Here is a 20,054-nt window from a genome sequence, read left to right on the forward strand (position 1 = left end):
GGGACAAGCAAGACTGCAAATTATTTATTCACAATGTAATCGAACACTGGTATGAAATAATCTGAGCCAAACAACATCGCAATGTGTTTGTGATGGACAAAGGAAACCATGTAGGCTACAGACTATTCAAACTACAATGCAGTGTTGCACTGTGGTAGCCTAATAAGCAAGTGCTGGTTGCTTTAATTTTTTTGTAATTGCACAATAAATACCAGTACCATTCACAGAAATTGAAAATCGCCCTGCAAAAATCACCCTACTACTTGGCAATGGAAATATATAAACCATACGAAAATCTAAAAATATACCATGAATTTTCAATTCCCAAATGTCTCATGAATAACTGTAAAGGCGCTAGCTATAATATAGCCTCAGTTTGTGTCAAAAGTGGTGGTAGAAATTGTACATGAATAATTGTATAAAAGTGTGATCAAAAGAAGTGTTGATGGTGCAAAAATGAACCATCATCATTGGTTTATTAGCAATTTTATCAGTTCAATACACCACAAAAATGCGATACAATGAAAAGACAGGAAGATGTCGAAGCGACAAGGAGTAGTCTATGGAATCTGACACCCACCTTGGCCTAGGCGATGTAAAGAGGAGGCATGCACACTGAATGAAAGTAAAGAAAATAGTATAGAAGAAGAATGCGACAAGAAATAGCAGCAGACTTATAACCAAATGTATCAATGCTGTGTAGCGTATTTCAATGACTGCTACAAACACAGTATATATTCCCAGTATTGTGTCAGACAAAGCTACTCTGGGACATGAGAGGTCAAACATTTGTTGCAATAACTGATCCAGTACCAAACATTGGCCAAGGCTAATAACATCCATCAGTGGAATTCCTTTTTCTAAGACGGATTAACGAAATGACCGATTTCGAAAATATTTTGGCATCTATCACAATTCTTATTTTCGAAATAATGCTTAGTACCAGTGTGCAGTGCATGGATATATCTTGCAAATTGAACATGCATATACATCTATCTATCTATCTACATCAGTGGTTCCCAATGTGGTTGGTTTCGAGAAACAAGGGGCGAAAATGTTAGAACGTCCAGTGAGATATATTAACACACCAAAGAAATGCAGGTGAAGATGGCTGACTCTGCATATTAAGTGAAAATTGATTAAAAAAGGGGTCACCCTCACGGAAAGTATTGCAGAAGCCGGTTTTCCAAGCACCGTCTCGAAAAAATTTTTGGTTTTTTAGTCAATTTACAATAGCGATCAGAGTTAGGTATATAAATTTCCCGTTTATACGTCATTTTTTCGGATCCGTAAATATGGGTGGCGAAAATTTGTGTCGAGCTTGATAAGGGGACGGCGAGTCGAAAAAGTTTGGGAACCACTGTTCTACATCATGGGGAGAATGCATTATCCAAATTGACATGAGAATACATTAGCGAGCACAAATATTTTCTAGATAAAGTCTGACCGAACAAGTAACAGAAAAATCTCTTACAATGTATAGTTCCTATAACCCAAAATACATGCCTATTACAACAGATGTGGGAGTAGATTCATTATAGTTAACGATCTTAACAGAGCAAGCGATCATATACGAGTCTATGGAACCATATTTGACAACATACATGCTACCATCTCTGTATATTGACTCTGTGCATACTAATATAGATGCCCTGTATGCCAGATAGAATGATTAGAGATTAGAATTACTATATTATACCATGGGAATCCTCCTGTCAGCCCAATTAAGGTGCTTCACCTTTAGCCTTAGCATTAATCGATTGATCATAGTTTGCCAAGTTTCTGAAGACCGACTGTCATTAGTTCAATTTATATCTAGATGATACCCCCACTTGAAATAAAACTTGTCTTAAAAACCCACCACAACATGAAACGGATGACAGCATGAAAGCAATAGGTAGACAGGTAGCAATGCTTCAAATATCATGGAATGATACGGCTACAGTTTCAAAAGAGAATTCTGTGTGTGCGTAAGGTCAATGCCACAGCCCAGCGATAACATATAAGCTATATAATAGACGGATTCAGTAGATAGATGATTCTGTACAGATCAAGATTTAGCTACCGCGGTGGATTGCTGTTTTGCAATTGCATTCTTTCTCGAACGGGCGTAAATCCTCAAGAACAGAGCGCCGAAAATGACGAGCATCCCCACAAGCCCGATGGCGGAAACGGGATGTCCGTAAATGACGCAGGACAGCAATATCGCAAATGCCTGTCGCGTTGTCATGATAATCGTGAAAACTACGGCTCCGAATTCGGAGATGGTGTAGAAAATGAATAGCTGCCCCAACGCAGAACAAATCTGTAAAAAACGTGGCAGAGTCAATAATGAATTAATGATGGCAACCTTAGTCGCAGGACACTACTATTGTTATCTGTAGTTTCGGTAGCTTACTTAAAGGGGCACTGCACTCTAAAAATGATGTGGTCTCAAATTGAAGGGCAAAACGAGAGAAAAATTTTGGCCGCAGCCGTTTTCTTCAGAACGCCACCGTAATGGAGCTGTAATGTATTGAAATTTCCACAGTTGCATCACGCTCCAGCAGTCACGCAGAGATCAAACATTATATAGCTGTCAGCCGATGTTATGAAGGAAATATGTCGTACACGCCAAGGTGGTTTAGATACCGCGTTCAACAGAGAATGTCCAGTCAGGAGATTTATGTCAAAATCAGGCCTAGTGTATTCTATTTCCTTCATAACATCGGCTGACAATGACAACTATATAAAGTTCGATCTCTGCGTGACTGCTGCAGCGTGATGCAACTGTGGAAATTTCAATACATTACAGCTCCATTACGGTGGCGTTCTGAAGAAAACGGCTGCGGCCAAAATTTTTCTTTCATTTTGCCCTTCAATTTGAGACCACATCTTTTTTAGAGTGCAGTGACCCTTTAAAGATGCGAAAAGGATTGTCTCTGAGTCTGAGATACAAAAACTACGTCACAATTAATTTGACTGGAGAATTGATTAAGAATGTTTTGTAGTGAATAACAAATTCACAAATTAGAATCTCAACCAAACATATGATGTGGTCCTACGTATAAAACGCATCCAAATCTTTTACTTCTGGCATCGCTAATTTTTTTGCGATAAGAAAGAGGACCTAGAGTCGAATCACATATTGGACTGTTCGATTAAAACCCATTTTACAGATTGACTTGTATCGTTACACAAAAAAACTATTGCATCTCATCCTCCCATCACAACAACAGCAGCTTTCTAGATCATTACACTTAATAGAAAAATCCTATCAACAAGGGACGAAATATTCACTAAAAATGCAAGCACCTAAGGAAAAAATGGGCACATCAAGGCAGTTGTATATATCTTTCTACAGCCCACGGAGCATTGCTCAAGGACAAGAGTTGACATTGATCACTGTAACATCTTCACCATAAGCCATTAACGAGGTAGGTGTACAAACCCCTTGAGACTGTGTTTTCGGCAGTAAGATGTGTGTCGCCTTACTTAATTGAAAAATGAATCGTTATCGTTAGCAGATTGATAGGACCAAAGATACTGAGTGGTGTGTAGTGTAATAACAAATGACAAAAAATGGTTTTGCAGATGGCCATTGCCCAGAAAAGGCCATTATTAATGTCACTAAAGACATGACAACGGGTAGTGAACATGCAATAATAAAACTTCACAAATCGGCTCTTTACTAAACTACAGCTACTATGAAAGCCTACAAGGGAAAACCATTGATAGTGCTTGTTTGTGTTAAGGCGTGTACTGTACAAATATTCCTTCACTGGGAAACCATAATTGAATGTTATAGGCTATGTTCACAAGCTGTACGAGTGTAGTACACTGTCTATATTTACAATGAAGTAAAAATTGACCACATATTTGCAAAGTCAGATGCTCCGTGTCATTGCTGTGTCCTATTCAGTTGGATGACAGCTCATGTCAATTATTAGAGCGGAAAGGTGATCAATACCCACCTCAATCTCTAAATACCTCTTTCAGAAGCAAAATACCCTCCTAAATCTATATTCCAAAGTCATCCGGAGTATGTCCAAAGGCGTATTGAACTCGTATGCCCTTAAGGTAGTTGATTACAGAATACAACAATATTTATTGAGTTTTTAAAGATACTTTTTGATTATTATCTTCACCAATTTATAGATGTACTATGAAGTTTTAAAAGTCATCATACCAGCCAACAGTATTGTAGATATTAAGGTACTGTATACTATACGGCAGTATTGGACATAGAGTTCAACACAGGACATTGAGGATTTATTCTCTTGGTCAAGTGATTTCATTATACCTAAATATAACGGACACATAACGGTAATTGAAATGAAATCGATAAGTGCGGCAAGTGTCAATTTGTGCCAACAACATTTGACATTGGATTTCCTATTATAGTACGTGGATGTGTACAAATTCAACATTGCTCTTCAAATTTCAAATTAACCGAAACATGTGATCAAAAATTCCAGATTCACATCCAATATATCTCCAAGGTCGATGGGAAATCACGAAGAATTGAAGATATTGGTTCCGAATATACTTCACGGCCTAGTGGCGGTTTGGCTGTCAACAAAACTTGAATTAAAATCATTCAATTACCGATTTTCTTTGAGGATGTTCATTGATCATATAGGACTTTTTCATAAATTTTATAAATAATTTTTTTTAATGCAATTTGTTGTTCACTACACAGAATATGTTCCCAGTTCTCGAAAATGATATGCTTGATATACGCAACGAGACGTTTATTGCTGGGATATGATTTGTACTTATCGACTGTACGCATCCATGGGTCACAGAAGTAGCTTGTTGCAGATTTTGATCTACTGTTGTGCCCTATTCGGAGATGCTAAAGCATTCGTTCTCAAACTGGGGGGTGTGAAAGCATATGATGGGGGCTGCGAAGCTGCGGTCAACTGAAAATTTTTTAGTCTGAGTTTCATAATTGAGAATTCTATCATCAACAGTCATAACTTTCTATGCCATCAAACTATCCGTTGGGATTGCTAGCATTCTGGTTGCATTTTGTGATATGACGATAAGGGGGCGCGACATTTTTCACTACCGGTATCATAAACGGGGGCGTGTTTAAAAAAGTTTCGAAGTGATCAAAATATTATAAAATTTCAATTTTTGACAACATATATACAGTCCAAGTCGAGTCAATAAACAAATTGACTCGAGTTCCGTATATTGAGAAAATAACTTGAGTAAGTCGAGTCATCAGAAAATCGCAACTCGAGTCATTACAACCCTGATCTAACCCCTTGACGAGATCTACTTCTTGTAACTACTTGAATACTTTTCAAACAATCTTTCATTTTCCACCTCCACTTCTCTACCCACAGTAGTGTTCAAATGTCTTGGAAATTGCTACTTTTACTTATAATTGAGTAGAAATCTGAATATTACTTCTTCTCGAGCAGTGTTTCTCAACATTGAGTCCGCGGACTCAAATGAGTCCATGGAAGGGCCTGGATGAGTCCGCGAGCACAGGGATTTTAGGTATATTAATCGGCAGACACATTGACAAATTAGGTGATTTTTGAATGATAAAACCTTAAACGATCATGGAACTTGATTTGGAGTTCTACAGGCATAGTTTTCGATTTAGCAAGTCTAAAATCCACGAAAATGTCAAAATTTTCAATTTCTGTCTTCTACTTCCGATATGATTTCGGAACATGTAATTGACAAACCAGCGGGGCTCATGCACTTTCGGACCAAACTCATCACAGCCTTACGGAGAAGATAGCTTTTTGGTCCGAAAGTGCATGAGCCCTGTGCTGGTCCGGGTTTGTCAAACTCAGATTTGAGACTTGGGCTTCGGCCTTGATGAGTGATTCGCAAAATACCACTTTTGAAATATTAGTTACCTTAATAGCTGTCATATAAAATGCAAAGATACCTCAAATATGTGACTGGCGGCACTGAACTTGAATAGTGCTTTCAGAACTACATTCATTGCAGTAGAATTTATTAACTCAAAGACTTTTCGTGTGCCCCTTATCAAGAATTAACGGCAAAATAAGATGAAGAAAGAGTTTCTGTACAATATTCCATTAATATATACCGCTAATTGTCTGTGTAATGTCTTCCGTGTGTATTGTATAATTTGATTTTCTCTTGTCACTTTATTATGACTACCGCAACCGGAGTACCGGTACAGCTGACTTAGCCCTCCTTTTTATTATTGCATAGTTACATCATATTTTGCCAATTTGGTCTTCGTTTTCGTTTTAGTCTCTTTCTGTATGCTTCTTATTATGATGTTAACTCTGGATTAGGTGCACGCGAAAATCCTTCAATTTAATAAATTATACTGCAATTTATGGAGTTTTGAAAGCAACATTAGAGATACCTCAATAAGAGATGTTTTGCCACGTATATTTCAAATGCAAGAACAACGAAACATAGGGCACTACAACTAATTGACCAACATTCCAAGAAATATTTGTTCTTCTGAAGTTTTCTGTGTCTTGGGCAAACCACTTGGTTGCAAGTTTCACAGGCAAAACGGGTCTGCTTTGCACGTCTCTAGCATCTTCCTGGTTTGATACCAAACATGTCAGGTATGAACCCCTATTATCGCCAACTGGACTTTTTCAAAATGCCCTATATTTATGTCCGAGGTAGCCTATTGTCAAAATTGTCATAAGCAATCCTATACTGGTCATAAACTCTACAATTTTGGTCGGATTGACTTGGATTTGGTACAAGTGGACGCAGAATTTTACGCTGAGTATTCACATACCGAAAATGCCAGATATAACCCCCTATGACAGCTCTTCATACACACTTATGCACATGTTTTAGGCGTGATATACGCTGAATATCATTGTATTTATTGCAATTTATAGTTCACTTGTAGACATTACTTGGATGCTGATAATACGCAGGGACATGTGATCATCACAGAAACAATCTATAGCTGTTTATTATCAGTAGAACTCGAGATATGGACTGCATTACTGAACAGTTGCTTGAATTGCAAAGCCAACAGATGTGGAAAGACAAGTTTAAAAAGACTTTCTTTGACTCAATTTCGGGCTAATGTGCAGTCGGTGGAGCGTAGTCTTTCAGATATTTGCGAGCAAGCTGCAACAGCTCTTTTGCCATTACCAACCATATACCTGTGTGAATCTGACGATGAACAAAAGAGTTATCGCAATCCAATAGACTTCAACCCTAAGATGACATAAGATGTAGGCAGCGACAACCATAATTCCGGATTCCATAAACTTGTCAAGCAAGTTCAAGGACAATGCTCTAATTGAGTGTGTGTTGAGTGAAAAACAGTGCTTGCTTTTTTCGTTGTTACCGAATTTAACTCTCTTGGATAGAAATCAAAAAACCTCTTTTTCGGTAATATATAGCTTGAGTCCGCGGATACCGTAATTTTCCGAATATAGTGCGCCCCCATGTATAATACGCACCCTTAAAATGGCGTGTAAATTCTGGGAAAAAAACTGTACCCATGAGTAGTACGCACCCTGCATTCGCAGTTCAAGAATAGTTGTGTTTTAGTACATGATGTTGTTCTGTTTTGCGATGTCACTGTCGAACAATCATGACATAACCATCGCTAATCATAATACAATTAACGGCATTGTCTCTAAACGAAAGTAGATAGTAGCCAAAGCCTGCGAGGCCGGCGACGCGATAGTTCAGGCTAGCGACACACGACATCTTGTGCACGAGGCCTATTACAATTACAGATGCGATTGCTCAGGTCAACGGTTATGTCGGGCGCACCAGTCCTGTTGGAGATGCGATTGATTACGCAAGCGATTATATCTTGCGCACATGGCCTTTTGCGTATGGGATTTTCAAGGTCTGTCGTTGATGCGATGAATCAGCAAGGATTGCCGCGCACGCTTCTAGCAATCAGCGACCTAATTTCGCTCGCGACGAACGGCAAACTAACTCAGCAAGAGATCGCGTGCTGTGCCGTCGACTCTCGTTAATTGGCAACAAGCTTTTCGTTAATTAGCAACACGCTTCTCTATTTGGCAGCGCGTTACACTCTATAATACGAATTATGGGGCACGGTGGCTAGAGGTGATGCGCGATTGGAAACAAACGTGAAGAAAGGTGTGATTTCAAGTTTTTGATCGAGGAGATTTTTTTTCAAGGCTTGCTGTACCCATGTATAATATGCACCCCCCTATTTTAGGGCAAAAAATCGGTAAAATTTTGCGCATTATACATTGAAAACTACTGTATATAGGCGAGCTTGAGATGACTGCGCGGGTCAAAAAGGTTGAGAACCACTGTTTTCGAGTATCAATGCTAACTACTCTGTTCATCTCTGCAGATTCGCAGAGGTCTCTAGACAGCCATCACCTGATATGCCAAACCGTACAGAACATCATCAGATCATACACTTAGGCTATAACACACAGCCGTCTCCAACTCACCGAAAGTATGACGGAATGCAACGCAAAGTCAAAGTGTGACGTCATAAAGGCAAACGCCTGGAAGAAGCCCCCTTGCTCCAATAACGACACCGACGTGAAGAGACAGGAAAACAAATTCACGCCGAACATCATTTGGAATGATGACATCTGATAGGTTTTGAAAAGCTGACCCTAAAATTGAAAACAAGTCAATAACGGATCGCACAAATTTCCAGTTTACAGCAGAAGGCTTCATATCCAGCACGTGATTTTGGTTTGCTTAGAATGAAAGATTTTTTCAAATTGCATGTAATCGGGATGAAGAAGGGGGTTCTTTGTTTCTATTAGATCAAGATACATAATGTACTAGTTACTTGGTGAATTCGGAACTTGGCGGATCCCTATCCTGATCTACGCTTTTCTATCACCTAAACCTAACTAACGTACAGGAAGATATCGTAACAACCAAAGTATGGTCTCTTAATCTAAAATCCACATCTGCCTAGTGCCCAATTTAACAGTTTTATTGTAAAGACGCTGTAAGAACAGTGATGTAGAGGAGGTGGAGCCCAAATAAACATTCGACATCTCTCAAAACATGCTACTGCCGAGACTCGAACCGGGGGGGTCTAGGGCATCGATGACGACGGATTCACTGAACATGCCATAATGCACCACACATCCAATTTGAAACTTCTCGAGTCTATGGTTGCATGTGACACGTTACATCGAAACTGACAAGAGAATTTTCTACAGATCCTGATTATATCTCCGGGCCCAAGTCAACAATTTTGGTTGGTTACAAAAGTTGAAATAAAAAAATGACCAGTATATCTGTATTGATCCTGTATTTGGATTTAGGAAAAACAGGTTTAAAGATTCAGGCCAAATTCATATTTGTGATTTTCTTATTATATCGGTATTTCTATTTTGACAACTACAGACAATTACCTGTCTAGTTTCATGAGAGAAAAAACATTGAATCTGCTCATCTTGCTGCTACATTTTTCTGTGACTCAGCAGCGCCACCCAACAGATCACATGTCAGGTTATGAAAACTCCATACCTGCCAGTTGGACGTGAAGCTGTCAAACGCCATGTAACCGATCATCAGTATCAGTCCGGAAAATATGGCAAACGTAGTCATGTCGTCCCCCACCGTATCTACCTGCACGCTCTTGCCAGACTGGCCTGTAATTGTATTAGTTGGTACGGTATCAGTATCGGAGATGCTGGTAATATGAGGTGCTAGGGTGGAGTGAAAAATGAAAATTTTTGAATTTCAAAAAAGTGTCTTGATATGTGGTGCCAAATTGTAAACAAATAAATTCTATCATAATTTTGGGTTTGTACACCCTCTAGTGGTCGTGCAAATTCACCGAACGAGCCAAAAACAGCTAATTTCGCCATATCTGGATCATCACTTACACTAGAAAGTCAGTTTTGGGCTTAAAAGATGCAGAAGCAACATGTTTCTATCTCACTTCCATAGAACTTACTCTTAAAAATGAACAGAAAAAAAGTTACAAGCAAATTTCTGATTTTATAGGTAAAATTAAGCACTGAAGCAGTGGGTAGGATGTCAAAATCGTGTAGTGATTGATCTTATGACTGAGCAACATACCCTATCAATTAGAACTACTTTTCAAAACTTGCTCAAACAAATGAAACCCCCTCCAAGCATAAATAGGGCTCGGGCATCGAATAGAGACTGCTAAAACTGTATTTAAAACAGCGTCCATCGGTAGTGCAGCGTCACGATATCGGTAAGTTTATAACAACGGCCCTCATGAGATTTCTTACCAAAATGCTGTCGTAGGGTTTATATCATATTTGTCACAAAGCTCCTGAATGAAAGCACAAAATTGAAAATACACATTCAAAACACAAACATCAATTCTATACTGGAAACAGAAAATGTTTGTAGCAGTATCATATGAGTATCAATGTGCACAAACATTAAAATCATGTTTAGTATTGAAAGATTTCATTGAAGTGCGGTAGAGCAAAATCATGTGTCACCTCTGGGGTCTAGCCATACTTATTATGACTAGGGCTGCACATTTATTATCAATTATAATCATTTGTACAGTGAGAGATGACTCTTTTCAAGTGCTGAAATTATATGTCATTTTCCTGTACCAGTGACAACAATTACAGTTTAAATATTTTTCCATCCTTCGAAATCTCAATTGGACGTATCGCGGCATGGCATTGTCGCAAAGTGCAATGAAATGGGTATTGTTGAGTAAAATAGGCAATCCTGTCTTAGCGGTTGCATAATAGGTACCTGTACAGTGTACACCTTAAAATTTTCCACACTATCCATACTGTCATAATGACATCATAATGAGTGATACTCGAATACTAGACTCGTAACCAGATATTCGATTCTGAATAGAATCACTCATATATTTGATTTTGTCCAGCCCTGATCATGACATCATACACAGGAAGAGAGAGAGAGCTTCTTTTCCGAATCAATCCTAGCACAAGACGAGACAGTTGAATGTGTAGCCTACTTGTTATAGGGCCCTTTACAAGCAAAATCATGCCAGTGACATTTGATAAAGAACGGTATATCAAATTTTTTTTACTACCCACAGTACGGTACTGAATTTTAGTTCTCCCATACCTTGAGATAGTAAAAACAAGCTGATTCCAACAGACAGCATCCCCGCCGTCGCCCATTCGTAAAATTCATACGTGTTCCCCGAAACGACTTTCCCCATCAACATCACCGGAATCACTTTGCACGCTTTTCCGAGAACCTACACAGAGAATAAAATGCGACAATACAAGAATGATACGCAAAAAGGACGAGATTTACCTGCGTCGGAAAGCTGACGTACTTCAGCGCTTCATACTGAAACCAGCTGCTCATGATATTCGAAAATGACGAATAGGAAAACTTGTGCAAAGCGCAGGTGTGCCGGGGCTGCCTCGTAACGTAAATGTAAATGCCAGATACGATAAATGCCAGCAACCTGCAACAAAAGTAATTGTAATCTCAAATCATTATCTGAGAATAACGATAAAAAAGACACTCAGAGCTGTTACCACCATAAAAGTGCTAACAGTATTCTATTTATCCGATCACTGATAGACAGGAAAATTTGCATGTTGGACAAAACAGATCTCCACCTTTCATCAGCTATAAATCACGGACTCACTTATAGGCCTACTCTAATGCTACTTTTACGGCTACTCGGCCAGATGCTTCTCAAATCAGTCATACAGATACTATATTTTCGTTATCTCCATAAAACATATTTGATTAAGTACAGTGGGCGACTAAAAGCACAAAAAGTGTTGCCACCATGACCATAGTGTTTGAAACACAAATGCGACCACGCAAGGTGGTGACGGGACAAATGTAGGGGTCACCAACACGCGGCCCGCAAAATATGACCTTGCGGGCCGCGACCTAACCTGAGATTTCGTAAGAACGTTAAATGAAGCATTTTGAAATGCTAAAATTGATACAGCTTATAAATATTGTTGTTGTTCAAAATAAGATATTCTCTGGTGTTCAACATCACTATTCCTCACTACCTGATACGTCTTCGGCGACAATAGCATCCCATGGAGGAAAAATTATCTGATATGAATGGGCAGGAAGCCTTGACATGCAATGGCCCAGACACTGCCAAAACCGAGACGCTTGGAGAATGACTTGAGACTTCCCCACAATATAAATCTTTATGAGGAGATAGTGTCTTAGCTAATCCCAATATCGATTCTTTAGTCACTTGAAATAGAATCAAAGTGATGATCATGATATTTTTGTTGCATTGGTATTTCTTCAATAAATTATTATTCATTTTGTGCTAAATATGCCCGTCGCCTATGTCAGATATCACAGCGTTGTACTGACGTAAAGATTTATAAACGTGGTTGCTAAACTGGAGGGTCTATTTTATCCCGATATCAAAGTCATGCGCCAGCAGCCTCTACAAGATTTGAAAAGTGACCCGCGACCCGTTTGTGAGTTGGCGACCCCTGAACTAATGGCAATCAGGATTAGCCTATGGGTAGAGACTAGAGATGAGTATTGAGTATGACCACAAACAATGGGATACAATGTACACTTCTATAATACATGATACACTAAGCAGTTGTGCAACTCCATTTGAGCTAAGCCCTCAGGCTAAAATTACCAGAGCTATATCACAGGTACCAACTGTGTTTTCCATGTAATACAAATCTAGTTGAGATTACAATATCAGCCTAACCAACCGTTCATGAACCAAGATCAAGTGAAACCAATTGAAATGGTGCTGACCAAAGACCACTTGTCATTGCATGAGTAACTCATGATAAGTCAACCTACCGTAGTACCTGTATTCATTTCAAATAGTCAATTATTGTACAGCGATTATGCAGGTAACATCAAAGATTCTTACTACTAGCAAATATTTGTGCGATAATAATTATTTAGGCAGGTGAATAAGATTACAGATATGCATCCAATCTCAGGATCTCAAGCTGATCGGAAAAACTAGAATCAAGACTTAGAAATATTGATACCTTTGAACTCATAAGCGAATGGTGGAAGCAGCATTTGTTTACAAAAGAATTCCAACACAGCACCCTATTTGTGATTGGCATGTCATGAACGACAAATGAGAAATAGCATTGCCTTAGAATGGAGGCTCTTGGGGTGAGTTGAATAACTGATAACTTCAAGGAAGGATGTTTGTTCAGGGTGGATCTAGGATACTCGTGAAACATGGAACTACGTCAGAAGACGGGCATTCTCATCATTCCTAAATGTGCACAAGAAAAGTGAGCTAGCATAACGTTGGCAATGGTGTATTACCTGGTGTTAACACCAGCTTACCTATTTACGAAAACTAAGAACTGCGAATTTTTGAATTTTTCTCCTGGGGAAGAATCTGTTTTTCCATATTCTATGGTCATAATTCTTTCCTGCAAGACGCCCCATGTCAAGTACGCCACCTGAAAACAAAATTCAGATATTATCGTCCATGCATATTTCAACAAGGCATGTTGGCTGAAGTCGTTTCTAATAACAAATTGAGGAAATAATCTATGTTGGAGAAGCCAAACCATCAGTAATTATATGGCTGCTATAACTAACTCTCTTCGATAAATTTCAAATTCCAAATGAAATTAGGAATTTGTTAGGAATGAAATTAGGAATCAACTTCACTGTCAAATTTTGAATTTGTAGTTTATCGAAGACTTTCCATGCTTCCTGAATAAGAAAATGGATGAGATACAAATAAATATTGTATTTTACCTGAAGACCAATGGTACAAGCAACCAGTTTGACACCCGTAACAAAAGTTGATCGCTCTCTTTTGACAGCACTGCTCGCGGTACCTTGCTCGCTGACCTTGCTGTCAGCATCATGTCCAAAAACACACAATTTCACGACAGGAAAACAAAAACCACTTCCTGCAACAGACAAAAAAATTGTTACACCCCTGTACCATGAAATAAGACAAGAAATAGTGGTAATAAGTAACAAAATCAGGATGTTGATGATACAAGAAATCTGATCATGGACAATGGACATAGTAAGTATATCAATATAATAGTTGCATTAGGGACCATCACAAATCTAGCACAAAATGCATAGGGCTATAGTGTGATAGATATATAACCAGGACTACCAAAAAATATTACACTAGTCAAGTTCAATAATATTCATTAGAGCCCTATGGTGGCTCTTTGAAAAATAGACATCAATAATAAAAGGCAAGGGTGAGTAACTAAACTCATTACTATGCATCCCAAATACAGTAGGCTACCTGTTTCTTGATATTTGATCCTTTTAAGATACCGTATTAGAAGCGCGGCAGGCACGATCAGAGTGGCATACCCAAGCAGATTTAAAAAGAGACGAATAATCCACACATCTTTCACTACATCATCACGAATCGGAGGGGCATGCACCACTGTTGTAATTAAAATTAGAAGGATGTATAAACGAATCATGCTTGTAGTGTATGCACACTAAATTTTCTGCAAAAGAGTAGAATAAATAAAGCAAAGATGACATGAATAGACAATAGTAGTAGTTAGAGAAATGTTTACTTATCAAAACCCAGAGTGAATCGTATATCGCAGAACGTTTCTGGAATACGGCTCAAGTTATCTCATCGCTCAGTCTAACAATGATTTCTAATTTCAAATCTTAAATTCAATCCGGAATTTGTACAAATCATTCTTTTTCCATCAATATTCTGCAAACGAAGCTGAATAAGTGAACTTGTGTTATGCTGGAGCCAGTGATGTAGCCAAAGGGGTGGGGGGCGGAAGGCGTGAATGTCTCTTCCAATTTCTCAGGTTGGGCATCATGATGCTATTCGTTTTCACTGCATGATGACATCACATTGCTTTTTAAAAAATCTAGCATACTTAAATTTCTATCCTTGATACGATTATAGCTGGAGCAGTTCAAAATTAGACATTCGTGTAGCCTATACTAGGGCTGATCAAAGAAGTTTCTTTGTCCAAATCTTGCTTGCTGTCTGATTAAATCGTCAGGTTGCCTTAAAAAAAACGATACACATCAAATTTCAATCCCTTTCAACCGGTAATCGCAAAGCTCTTTTACAGTTTTAAAGTTTGGAATTTATCATAAATTTTTTTTATTTATTTCAGGCTACCCCATGAAATTGATACCTTGTCTCCAAAGACGATGTATAACAAATTTGACTCAATTCCAACCAGTAGAAGCGAATTTATTCTTGATAATTCTGGAATTACCCGCCGTCAATGCTATTTTTTCAAATCCAAAATTTACAACTGCAATAACTTCGCTCTTACCGGTTGGTATTGAGTGTTGAGTCAATGTTTTTTGCATCGTTTTTGTAGTCAACATTTCAATTTCAGGGTAATCAGTGAAATTTGAAAAAAAAATCATTCATTTAATAATAAAGTCAAAATTTTAAAACTGTAACAGCTTTACGATTACCGGTTGGAAGAGATTCAAATTTGGTGTACATCATTTATTTTTAAAAAACCTGACAATTCAATTGCCTAGCAAGCAAGATTTGAAAAAAAAGGTTTTTTAACAGCCCTAGCGTATAGGCCTAGGCCTACTATCATTTTGAGCACAAATAATGGATGGCATTACAGATCCAGACAGTTTTTTTCAAGACAGAGATTGTTGTTTCAATAGTCCAGAAGATCCTTTTGCAACTGCTTTTGTCTTTCCGCTTCTTCCCTCCATTTTTGGGTTGCTATTCTCTCCCTCTCTTCGACTTCAAGACTCTTGAGGCGAGCGTACTCTTCTGTCAGAGGGTTCGACGTTTTGTTGCAACACTTCTCCAATTTCATTTCGATGCTCTTCACCATATTTTCCAGTGGGCATTTCATGTTCTTACGTACTATAGAGCGTATTTTTTTCACATTTTTAATAGTGTCTTCGAGTACTTGGCGTGGCTGGTCTTTTAGGAGATGTTCGGTCACATACGAGTCTAAAATGATATTCAGTTTGGCGCCTGCGTACAGTAAAGCTGCTAGTGCAAGTTGTGATGGTGTGTATAATAGGATGGCATCAGTAAATATGGCAGAATATAAGTAATCAACAGTAGGTTCACGTAAAATTTCGGGTTTCTTCAAAGCCGCACTTTCGTAGCGTGTTTTCATGTCGATCAACAACCCTTCGAAGGCGCGAAAAGGATTGTGTATCGTCAAATGGAAGTTTAATTCTTTAATCAATATCAGTTCAACCGCCAAAATAGCATCTCCGTATTTCCTTGCATAGTCCTCGCCATGAGCTAATTTTTCATCTGGCAACAGATGATGAATATTCCAAACAAACTGATCCATGGATATGTTGAATTCCTCGGTCTTACATGCGAGCCATATTGAGGCGAGTATCATCAGTTTGGGATTGTATTCCATGACAGAGTATCGCAAAAACAAGCGTTTAACATAATGGCAAGATGTTGCAATGCAATTAACCGGTACTTTAGGTTTGAAACGATGGCAGAATTCCTTGATTAATTTGTCGTCATACCACCTTAGCAACACCCGTTCTTCTTCAACAGTTAGAAAATATTCTTCATTAAAACTTGTTTTGTTTTGCCTTTCATTTCTGAATCTGTCGTTTGCGGCCTCTCTGCCCTTCGTCAGCTCCTTATCGCTTTTGAAGGTCCAAAATTTTCTTTGCGTACTAGAGTGATACATATCTATCAACGACTAGCTGGAATATCGCGTTACTTTCTACATCAGTCTGAAATACGAATATCATTTATTTTCATATCGAAGGCGACGGAAAGCATACGCGGCGTCAGTAAGCGTGAGAGAATCCATTATCCAACGCGGAAGAAGGATAAACGCTCAACGCTGCCGCTATGAATGTTTATAATTTATATAGCTACCAATGAATGCCAACGACCAATTTTGCAGCTTCGTTCCGCTTCGCTGATGCTGGACTCGGAATTGTTTTGCGGCAGTGACTGTGGGATTTGTGGCAATCCTGAAGTTATCTTACATAGGCTTACCATATACCTCGTTTCCATGCTAAGCCGACGGTCGGCCGAAAGGCCATGACGCATGCGTTGTACATGTCGGCCGTGTTTCCATAGTGTCCTATATGGTGTCAACACAAGCAAATCTTACGGTTCAATGAAATTGTATCACGTCACAATTTCCATTTGGATACAGGCAATTTGACGGATATTTTTGACCGGCTTGCCGAGCAATAAATTTGATGAATCGGGTATCAATCGCAAGCTAACTCTGCACTGATTACGAAAATATAAATTTTATTCCACTTATGGCCCTGGAACCCCCACAATCAGCCCCAAATTATTCATTGTTGAGTAGATTGGAAGTGTGACGCAACAATGCTGTCTTGCGGAACGAGAGAGAAACTCAAGAGCAAGGATGCGGCTGAGCGGCGAGAGTGGGATCAGCTGACGTCGCGGCTATAGCTATGTGTAATTATTATAGATAACTAACCTAGCTATACTTGACGGAAGGATCTCTGTAAGTTGAAGGATATTGCAGGAAAATTCGTACGTCCCAAATACATTCTGTGGACCCAGTTCCACCTTTACAAATCAAGGAAAGGCTGGTAATGTGTGCTCGCCTTTAGAAAGTATCAACAGCGCCACGCATCTCTGGAGCCCTACGCAACAAGCGGGCTCAGGTAATCGATATCATAATAATCTGACATATCCAATGTAGACTACTTAGACGTAGCCTACATATCTCTATCAGCTGAAGGATATTGCGCGAAAATTGGTAGGGACCAAATACATTCTGTGGACCCAGTTCTACCCTTACAAATCAAGGAAAGGCTGGTAATGTGTGCTCGCTTTTAGCGAAGCGCCTATAGAAAGTATCAACAGCGCCACGCGTCTCTGGAGCCCTACGCAACTAGCGGGCTAAGGCAATCGATATCATAATAATGTGACATATCCAATGTAGACAATTTAGACGTAGCCTAAATATCTCTATCAGTTGAAGGATAATGCGCGAAAATTGGTAGGGCCCTAATACATTCTGTGGACCCAGATCTACCCTTAAAAGTATAGGAAAGGCTGATAAGGCGTGCTAGCTTTTACCGAAGCAAATAGAAAAAGTATCAACAGCGCAGCGTTTCTCTGCGACGCGATTGCACAATGCACATAGCTGATCCCACTCTCGCCGCTCGGCCGCATCCTTGAGAGAGAGAGAGAGAGAGAGTCTTTATTTTCATCGAACCAAAATACATAACAAACGGCAGTGATGGTGGTACAGAAAATATGCGTGCACAGTATTCGGTATTAGATAGGAATGATCGATAAGACCGTGAAGGTCATCTAGTCTGATCACACCAGCATCAAACAGGTACACTTGACTCAGAACAGTCTGGCTGTAAAAAAATGTTTAGTTAGGAAAGGAAAATAGAAAAAAATCAAACAATGGTAGCAAATGATCAATGAAGCAATGTCTGGGCGAGGTAGGGCAACAGTGTTAGTGTAACGACAAGAGGTGATCAAGTAGGGCTTTTTTGAATCTATTATAAGGCAATTCACGGATATGTGATGGTAATGCATTCCAGATGATAGGTCCCGAGTAGTCGATAGATCTCTTAGTTAGGTTGCTATTGGGTTGGGGTAAGTAGACGTTTCCTTTAGACGAAGATCTCGTGTAATGGGAATGGACATGTTTAGCAGGTATGAAAAAGTCATCAAACACAGGAGGGAGACTATTGGAAAAATATTTGTGAACAACCTTGCTCTTGAGTTTCTCTCTCGTTTCGCCAGACAGCATTGTTGCGTCACACTGCCAATCTACTCAACAATGAATAATTTGGGGCTGATAGTGGGGGTTCCAGGGCCATGAGTGGAATAAAATTTATATTTTCGTAATCAGTGCAGAGTGAGCGTTCGATTGATCCCCGATTCATCAAATTTATTGCTCGGCAAGCCGGTCAAAGATAACCGTCAAATTGCCTGTAGCCAAATGGAAATTGTGACGTGATACAATTTCATTGAACCGTGAGATTTGCTTGTGTCGACACCATATAGGACACTATGGTGTTTCCATGACCAGGTGTAATCAGACCGTGACTTGGCCGATCGAACTAGGTGGGCGAAGCGATCGCAATGACGTTTTCGGCTTACTTTATGTGATAATTTCATATTAATCACTAGATTGCGTTAAATGACTCGGTAGGAATGAGCCGAGATGACTTGTTGCGGTCATTCAGTCTAACAACACGCTTTGACCTTGAACACGTAGGCCTAAATCCATCCAACATGTAAAATGGTCATGATGAACCAATTGCTTAAAACTAACAGAAGATAAAATGAAATGGAAAAAAGATGAAAATTGGTGGCATATCTTAGTATGTGGGGGATATAGATATGGGATATCGTGGTCTAATATTTTCGAAAGCAGAGTAGTAACTTGCCCAGTAGTCTACCGGTACTACTGTTTCGTCGTCATGATTCAGACATGAACTTCAAGTGTCCTGTTGATGATTTGCTTACAAGGGGAATGTGAATAAGTTCAACTAGTTTGTGGTCAAGCGGTATAGTTTGTATTGTACCCATGCACCAGAACACAAACCCTCGAATTGTGGCAGCAGCGTATATGATCAAATCGCGAAGATTTCGGTAGCCTACGGGTAATTCGTAGCAGTACCGGTACTACTAAATTCATTGCAATCATAATTAAATTCCGGGTTTTTCAAGGCGTCCAAGATCCGCCCGGAGTGCAGCCATAGTTAATTTGTTACGGAAAGTGTATTGTAAGTAGCTAATACCAATTCGCTAATCCAAGACACAGCGCAAGCATGGCCGAAAGGCTAAGCCGAAGGATTCACTCGATGGCCAACGAGTCGGCCGACGTGCATGCGCAACAAAATTCTCTCGTTCGTTGGCCGAATCTCTCGAAAATGGGCCCATCGGCCGTGCATGGAAACGCAGTAATAGTGTCCTATATGGTGTCGACACAAGCAAATCTCACGGTTCAATGAAATTGTATCACGTCACAATTTCCATTTGGCTACAGGCAATTTGACGGTTATCTTTGACCGGCTTGCCGTGCAATAAATTTGATGAATCGGATATCAATTGAAAGCTGACTCTGCGCTGATTACGAAAATATAAATTTTATTCCACTCATGGCCCTGGAACCCCCACAATCAGCCCAAAATTATTCATTGTTGAGTAGATTGGCAGGGTGACG

At 39.3% G+C, this 20,054-nt stretch overlaps 2 protein-coding genes across 2 annotated transcripts; both read right to left on the bottom strand.

The window, feature by feature from the left end:
• Window positions 1–912: 912 nt before the first annotated feature.
• Window positions 913–14,354, bottom strand: LOC145440234 (adenosine 3'-phospho 5'-phosphosulfate transporter 1-like). Its single transcript, XM_080317807.1, has 8 exons — window positions 14,168–14,354; window positions 13,654–13,811; window positions 13,231–13,349; window positions 11,218–11,374; window positions 11,023–11,158; window positions 9,454–9,578; window positions 8,409–8,579; window positions 913–2,305 (listed from the first exon to the last, which is right to left on the bottom strand). The coding sequence occupies exons 1-8, from the start codon at window positions 14,352–14,354 to the stop codon at window positions 2,051–2,053; spliced, it is 1,308 nt and encodes a 435-aa protein (XP_080173933.1). The 3' UTR covers window positions 913–2,050.
• A 23-nt stretch (window positions 14,355–14,377) lies between these two features.
• Window positions 14,378–16,633, bottom strand: LOC145440240 (cyclin-H-like). Its single transcript, XM_080317815.1, has one exon. The coding sequence runs from the start codon at window positions 16,554–16,556 to the stop codon at window positions 15,537–15,539; it is 1,020 nt and encodes a 339-aa protein (XP_080173941.1). The 5' UTR covers window positions 16,557–16,633; the 3' UTR covers window positions 14,378–15,536.
• Between the last annotated feature and the right edge of the window lie 3,421 nt (window positions 16,634–20,054).

Source organism: Botryllus schlosseri, chromosome 6 (genome assembly GCF_051294905.1).
Source record: "Botryllus schlosseri isolate E-star chromosome 6, Bs_hap1, whole genome shotgun sequence".
NCBI lineage: Eukaryota > Metazoa > Chordata > Ascidiacea > Stolidobranchia > Styelidae > Botryllus > Botryllus schlosseri.

What these genes read in the sequence shown, in the direction of transcription:
- LOC145440234 (XM_080317807.1), bottom strand. Translation starts at nt 14,354, where the DNA reads ATGATTCGTTTATACATCCTTCTAATTTTAATTACAACAGTGGTGCAT. An exon ending in TTCTTAGTTTTCGTAAATAG is followed by an intron (nt 11,375 to 13,230) that starts GTAAGCTGGTGT and finishes CTTTTGTTGCAG; the next exon opens with GTTGCTGGCATTTATCGTAT. An exon ending in CTTGTTTTTACTATCTCAAG is followed by an intron (nt 9,579 to 11,022) that starts GTATGGGAGAAC and finishes ATACAATTACAG; the next exon opens with GCCAGTCTGGCAAGAGCGTG.
- LOC145440240 (XM_080317815.1), bottom strand. Translation starts at nt 16,556, where the DNA reads ATGTATCACTCTAGTACGCAAAGAAAATTTTGGACCTTCAAAAGCGAT.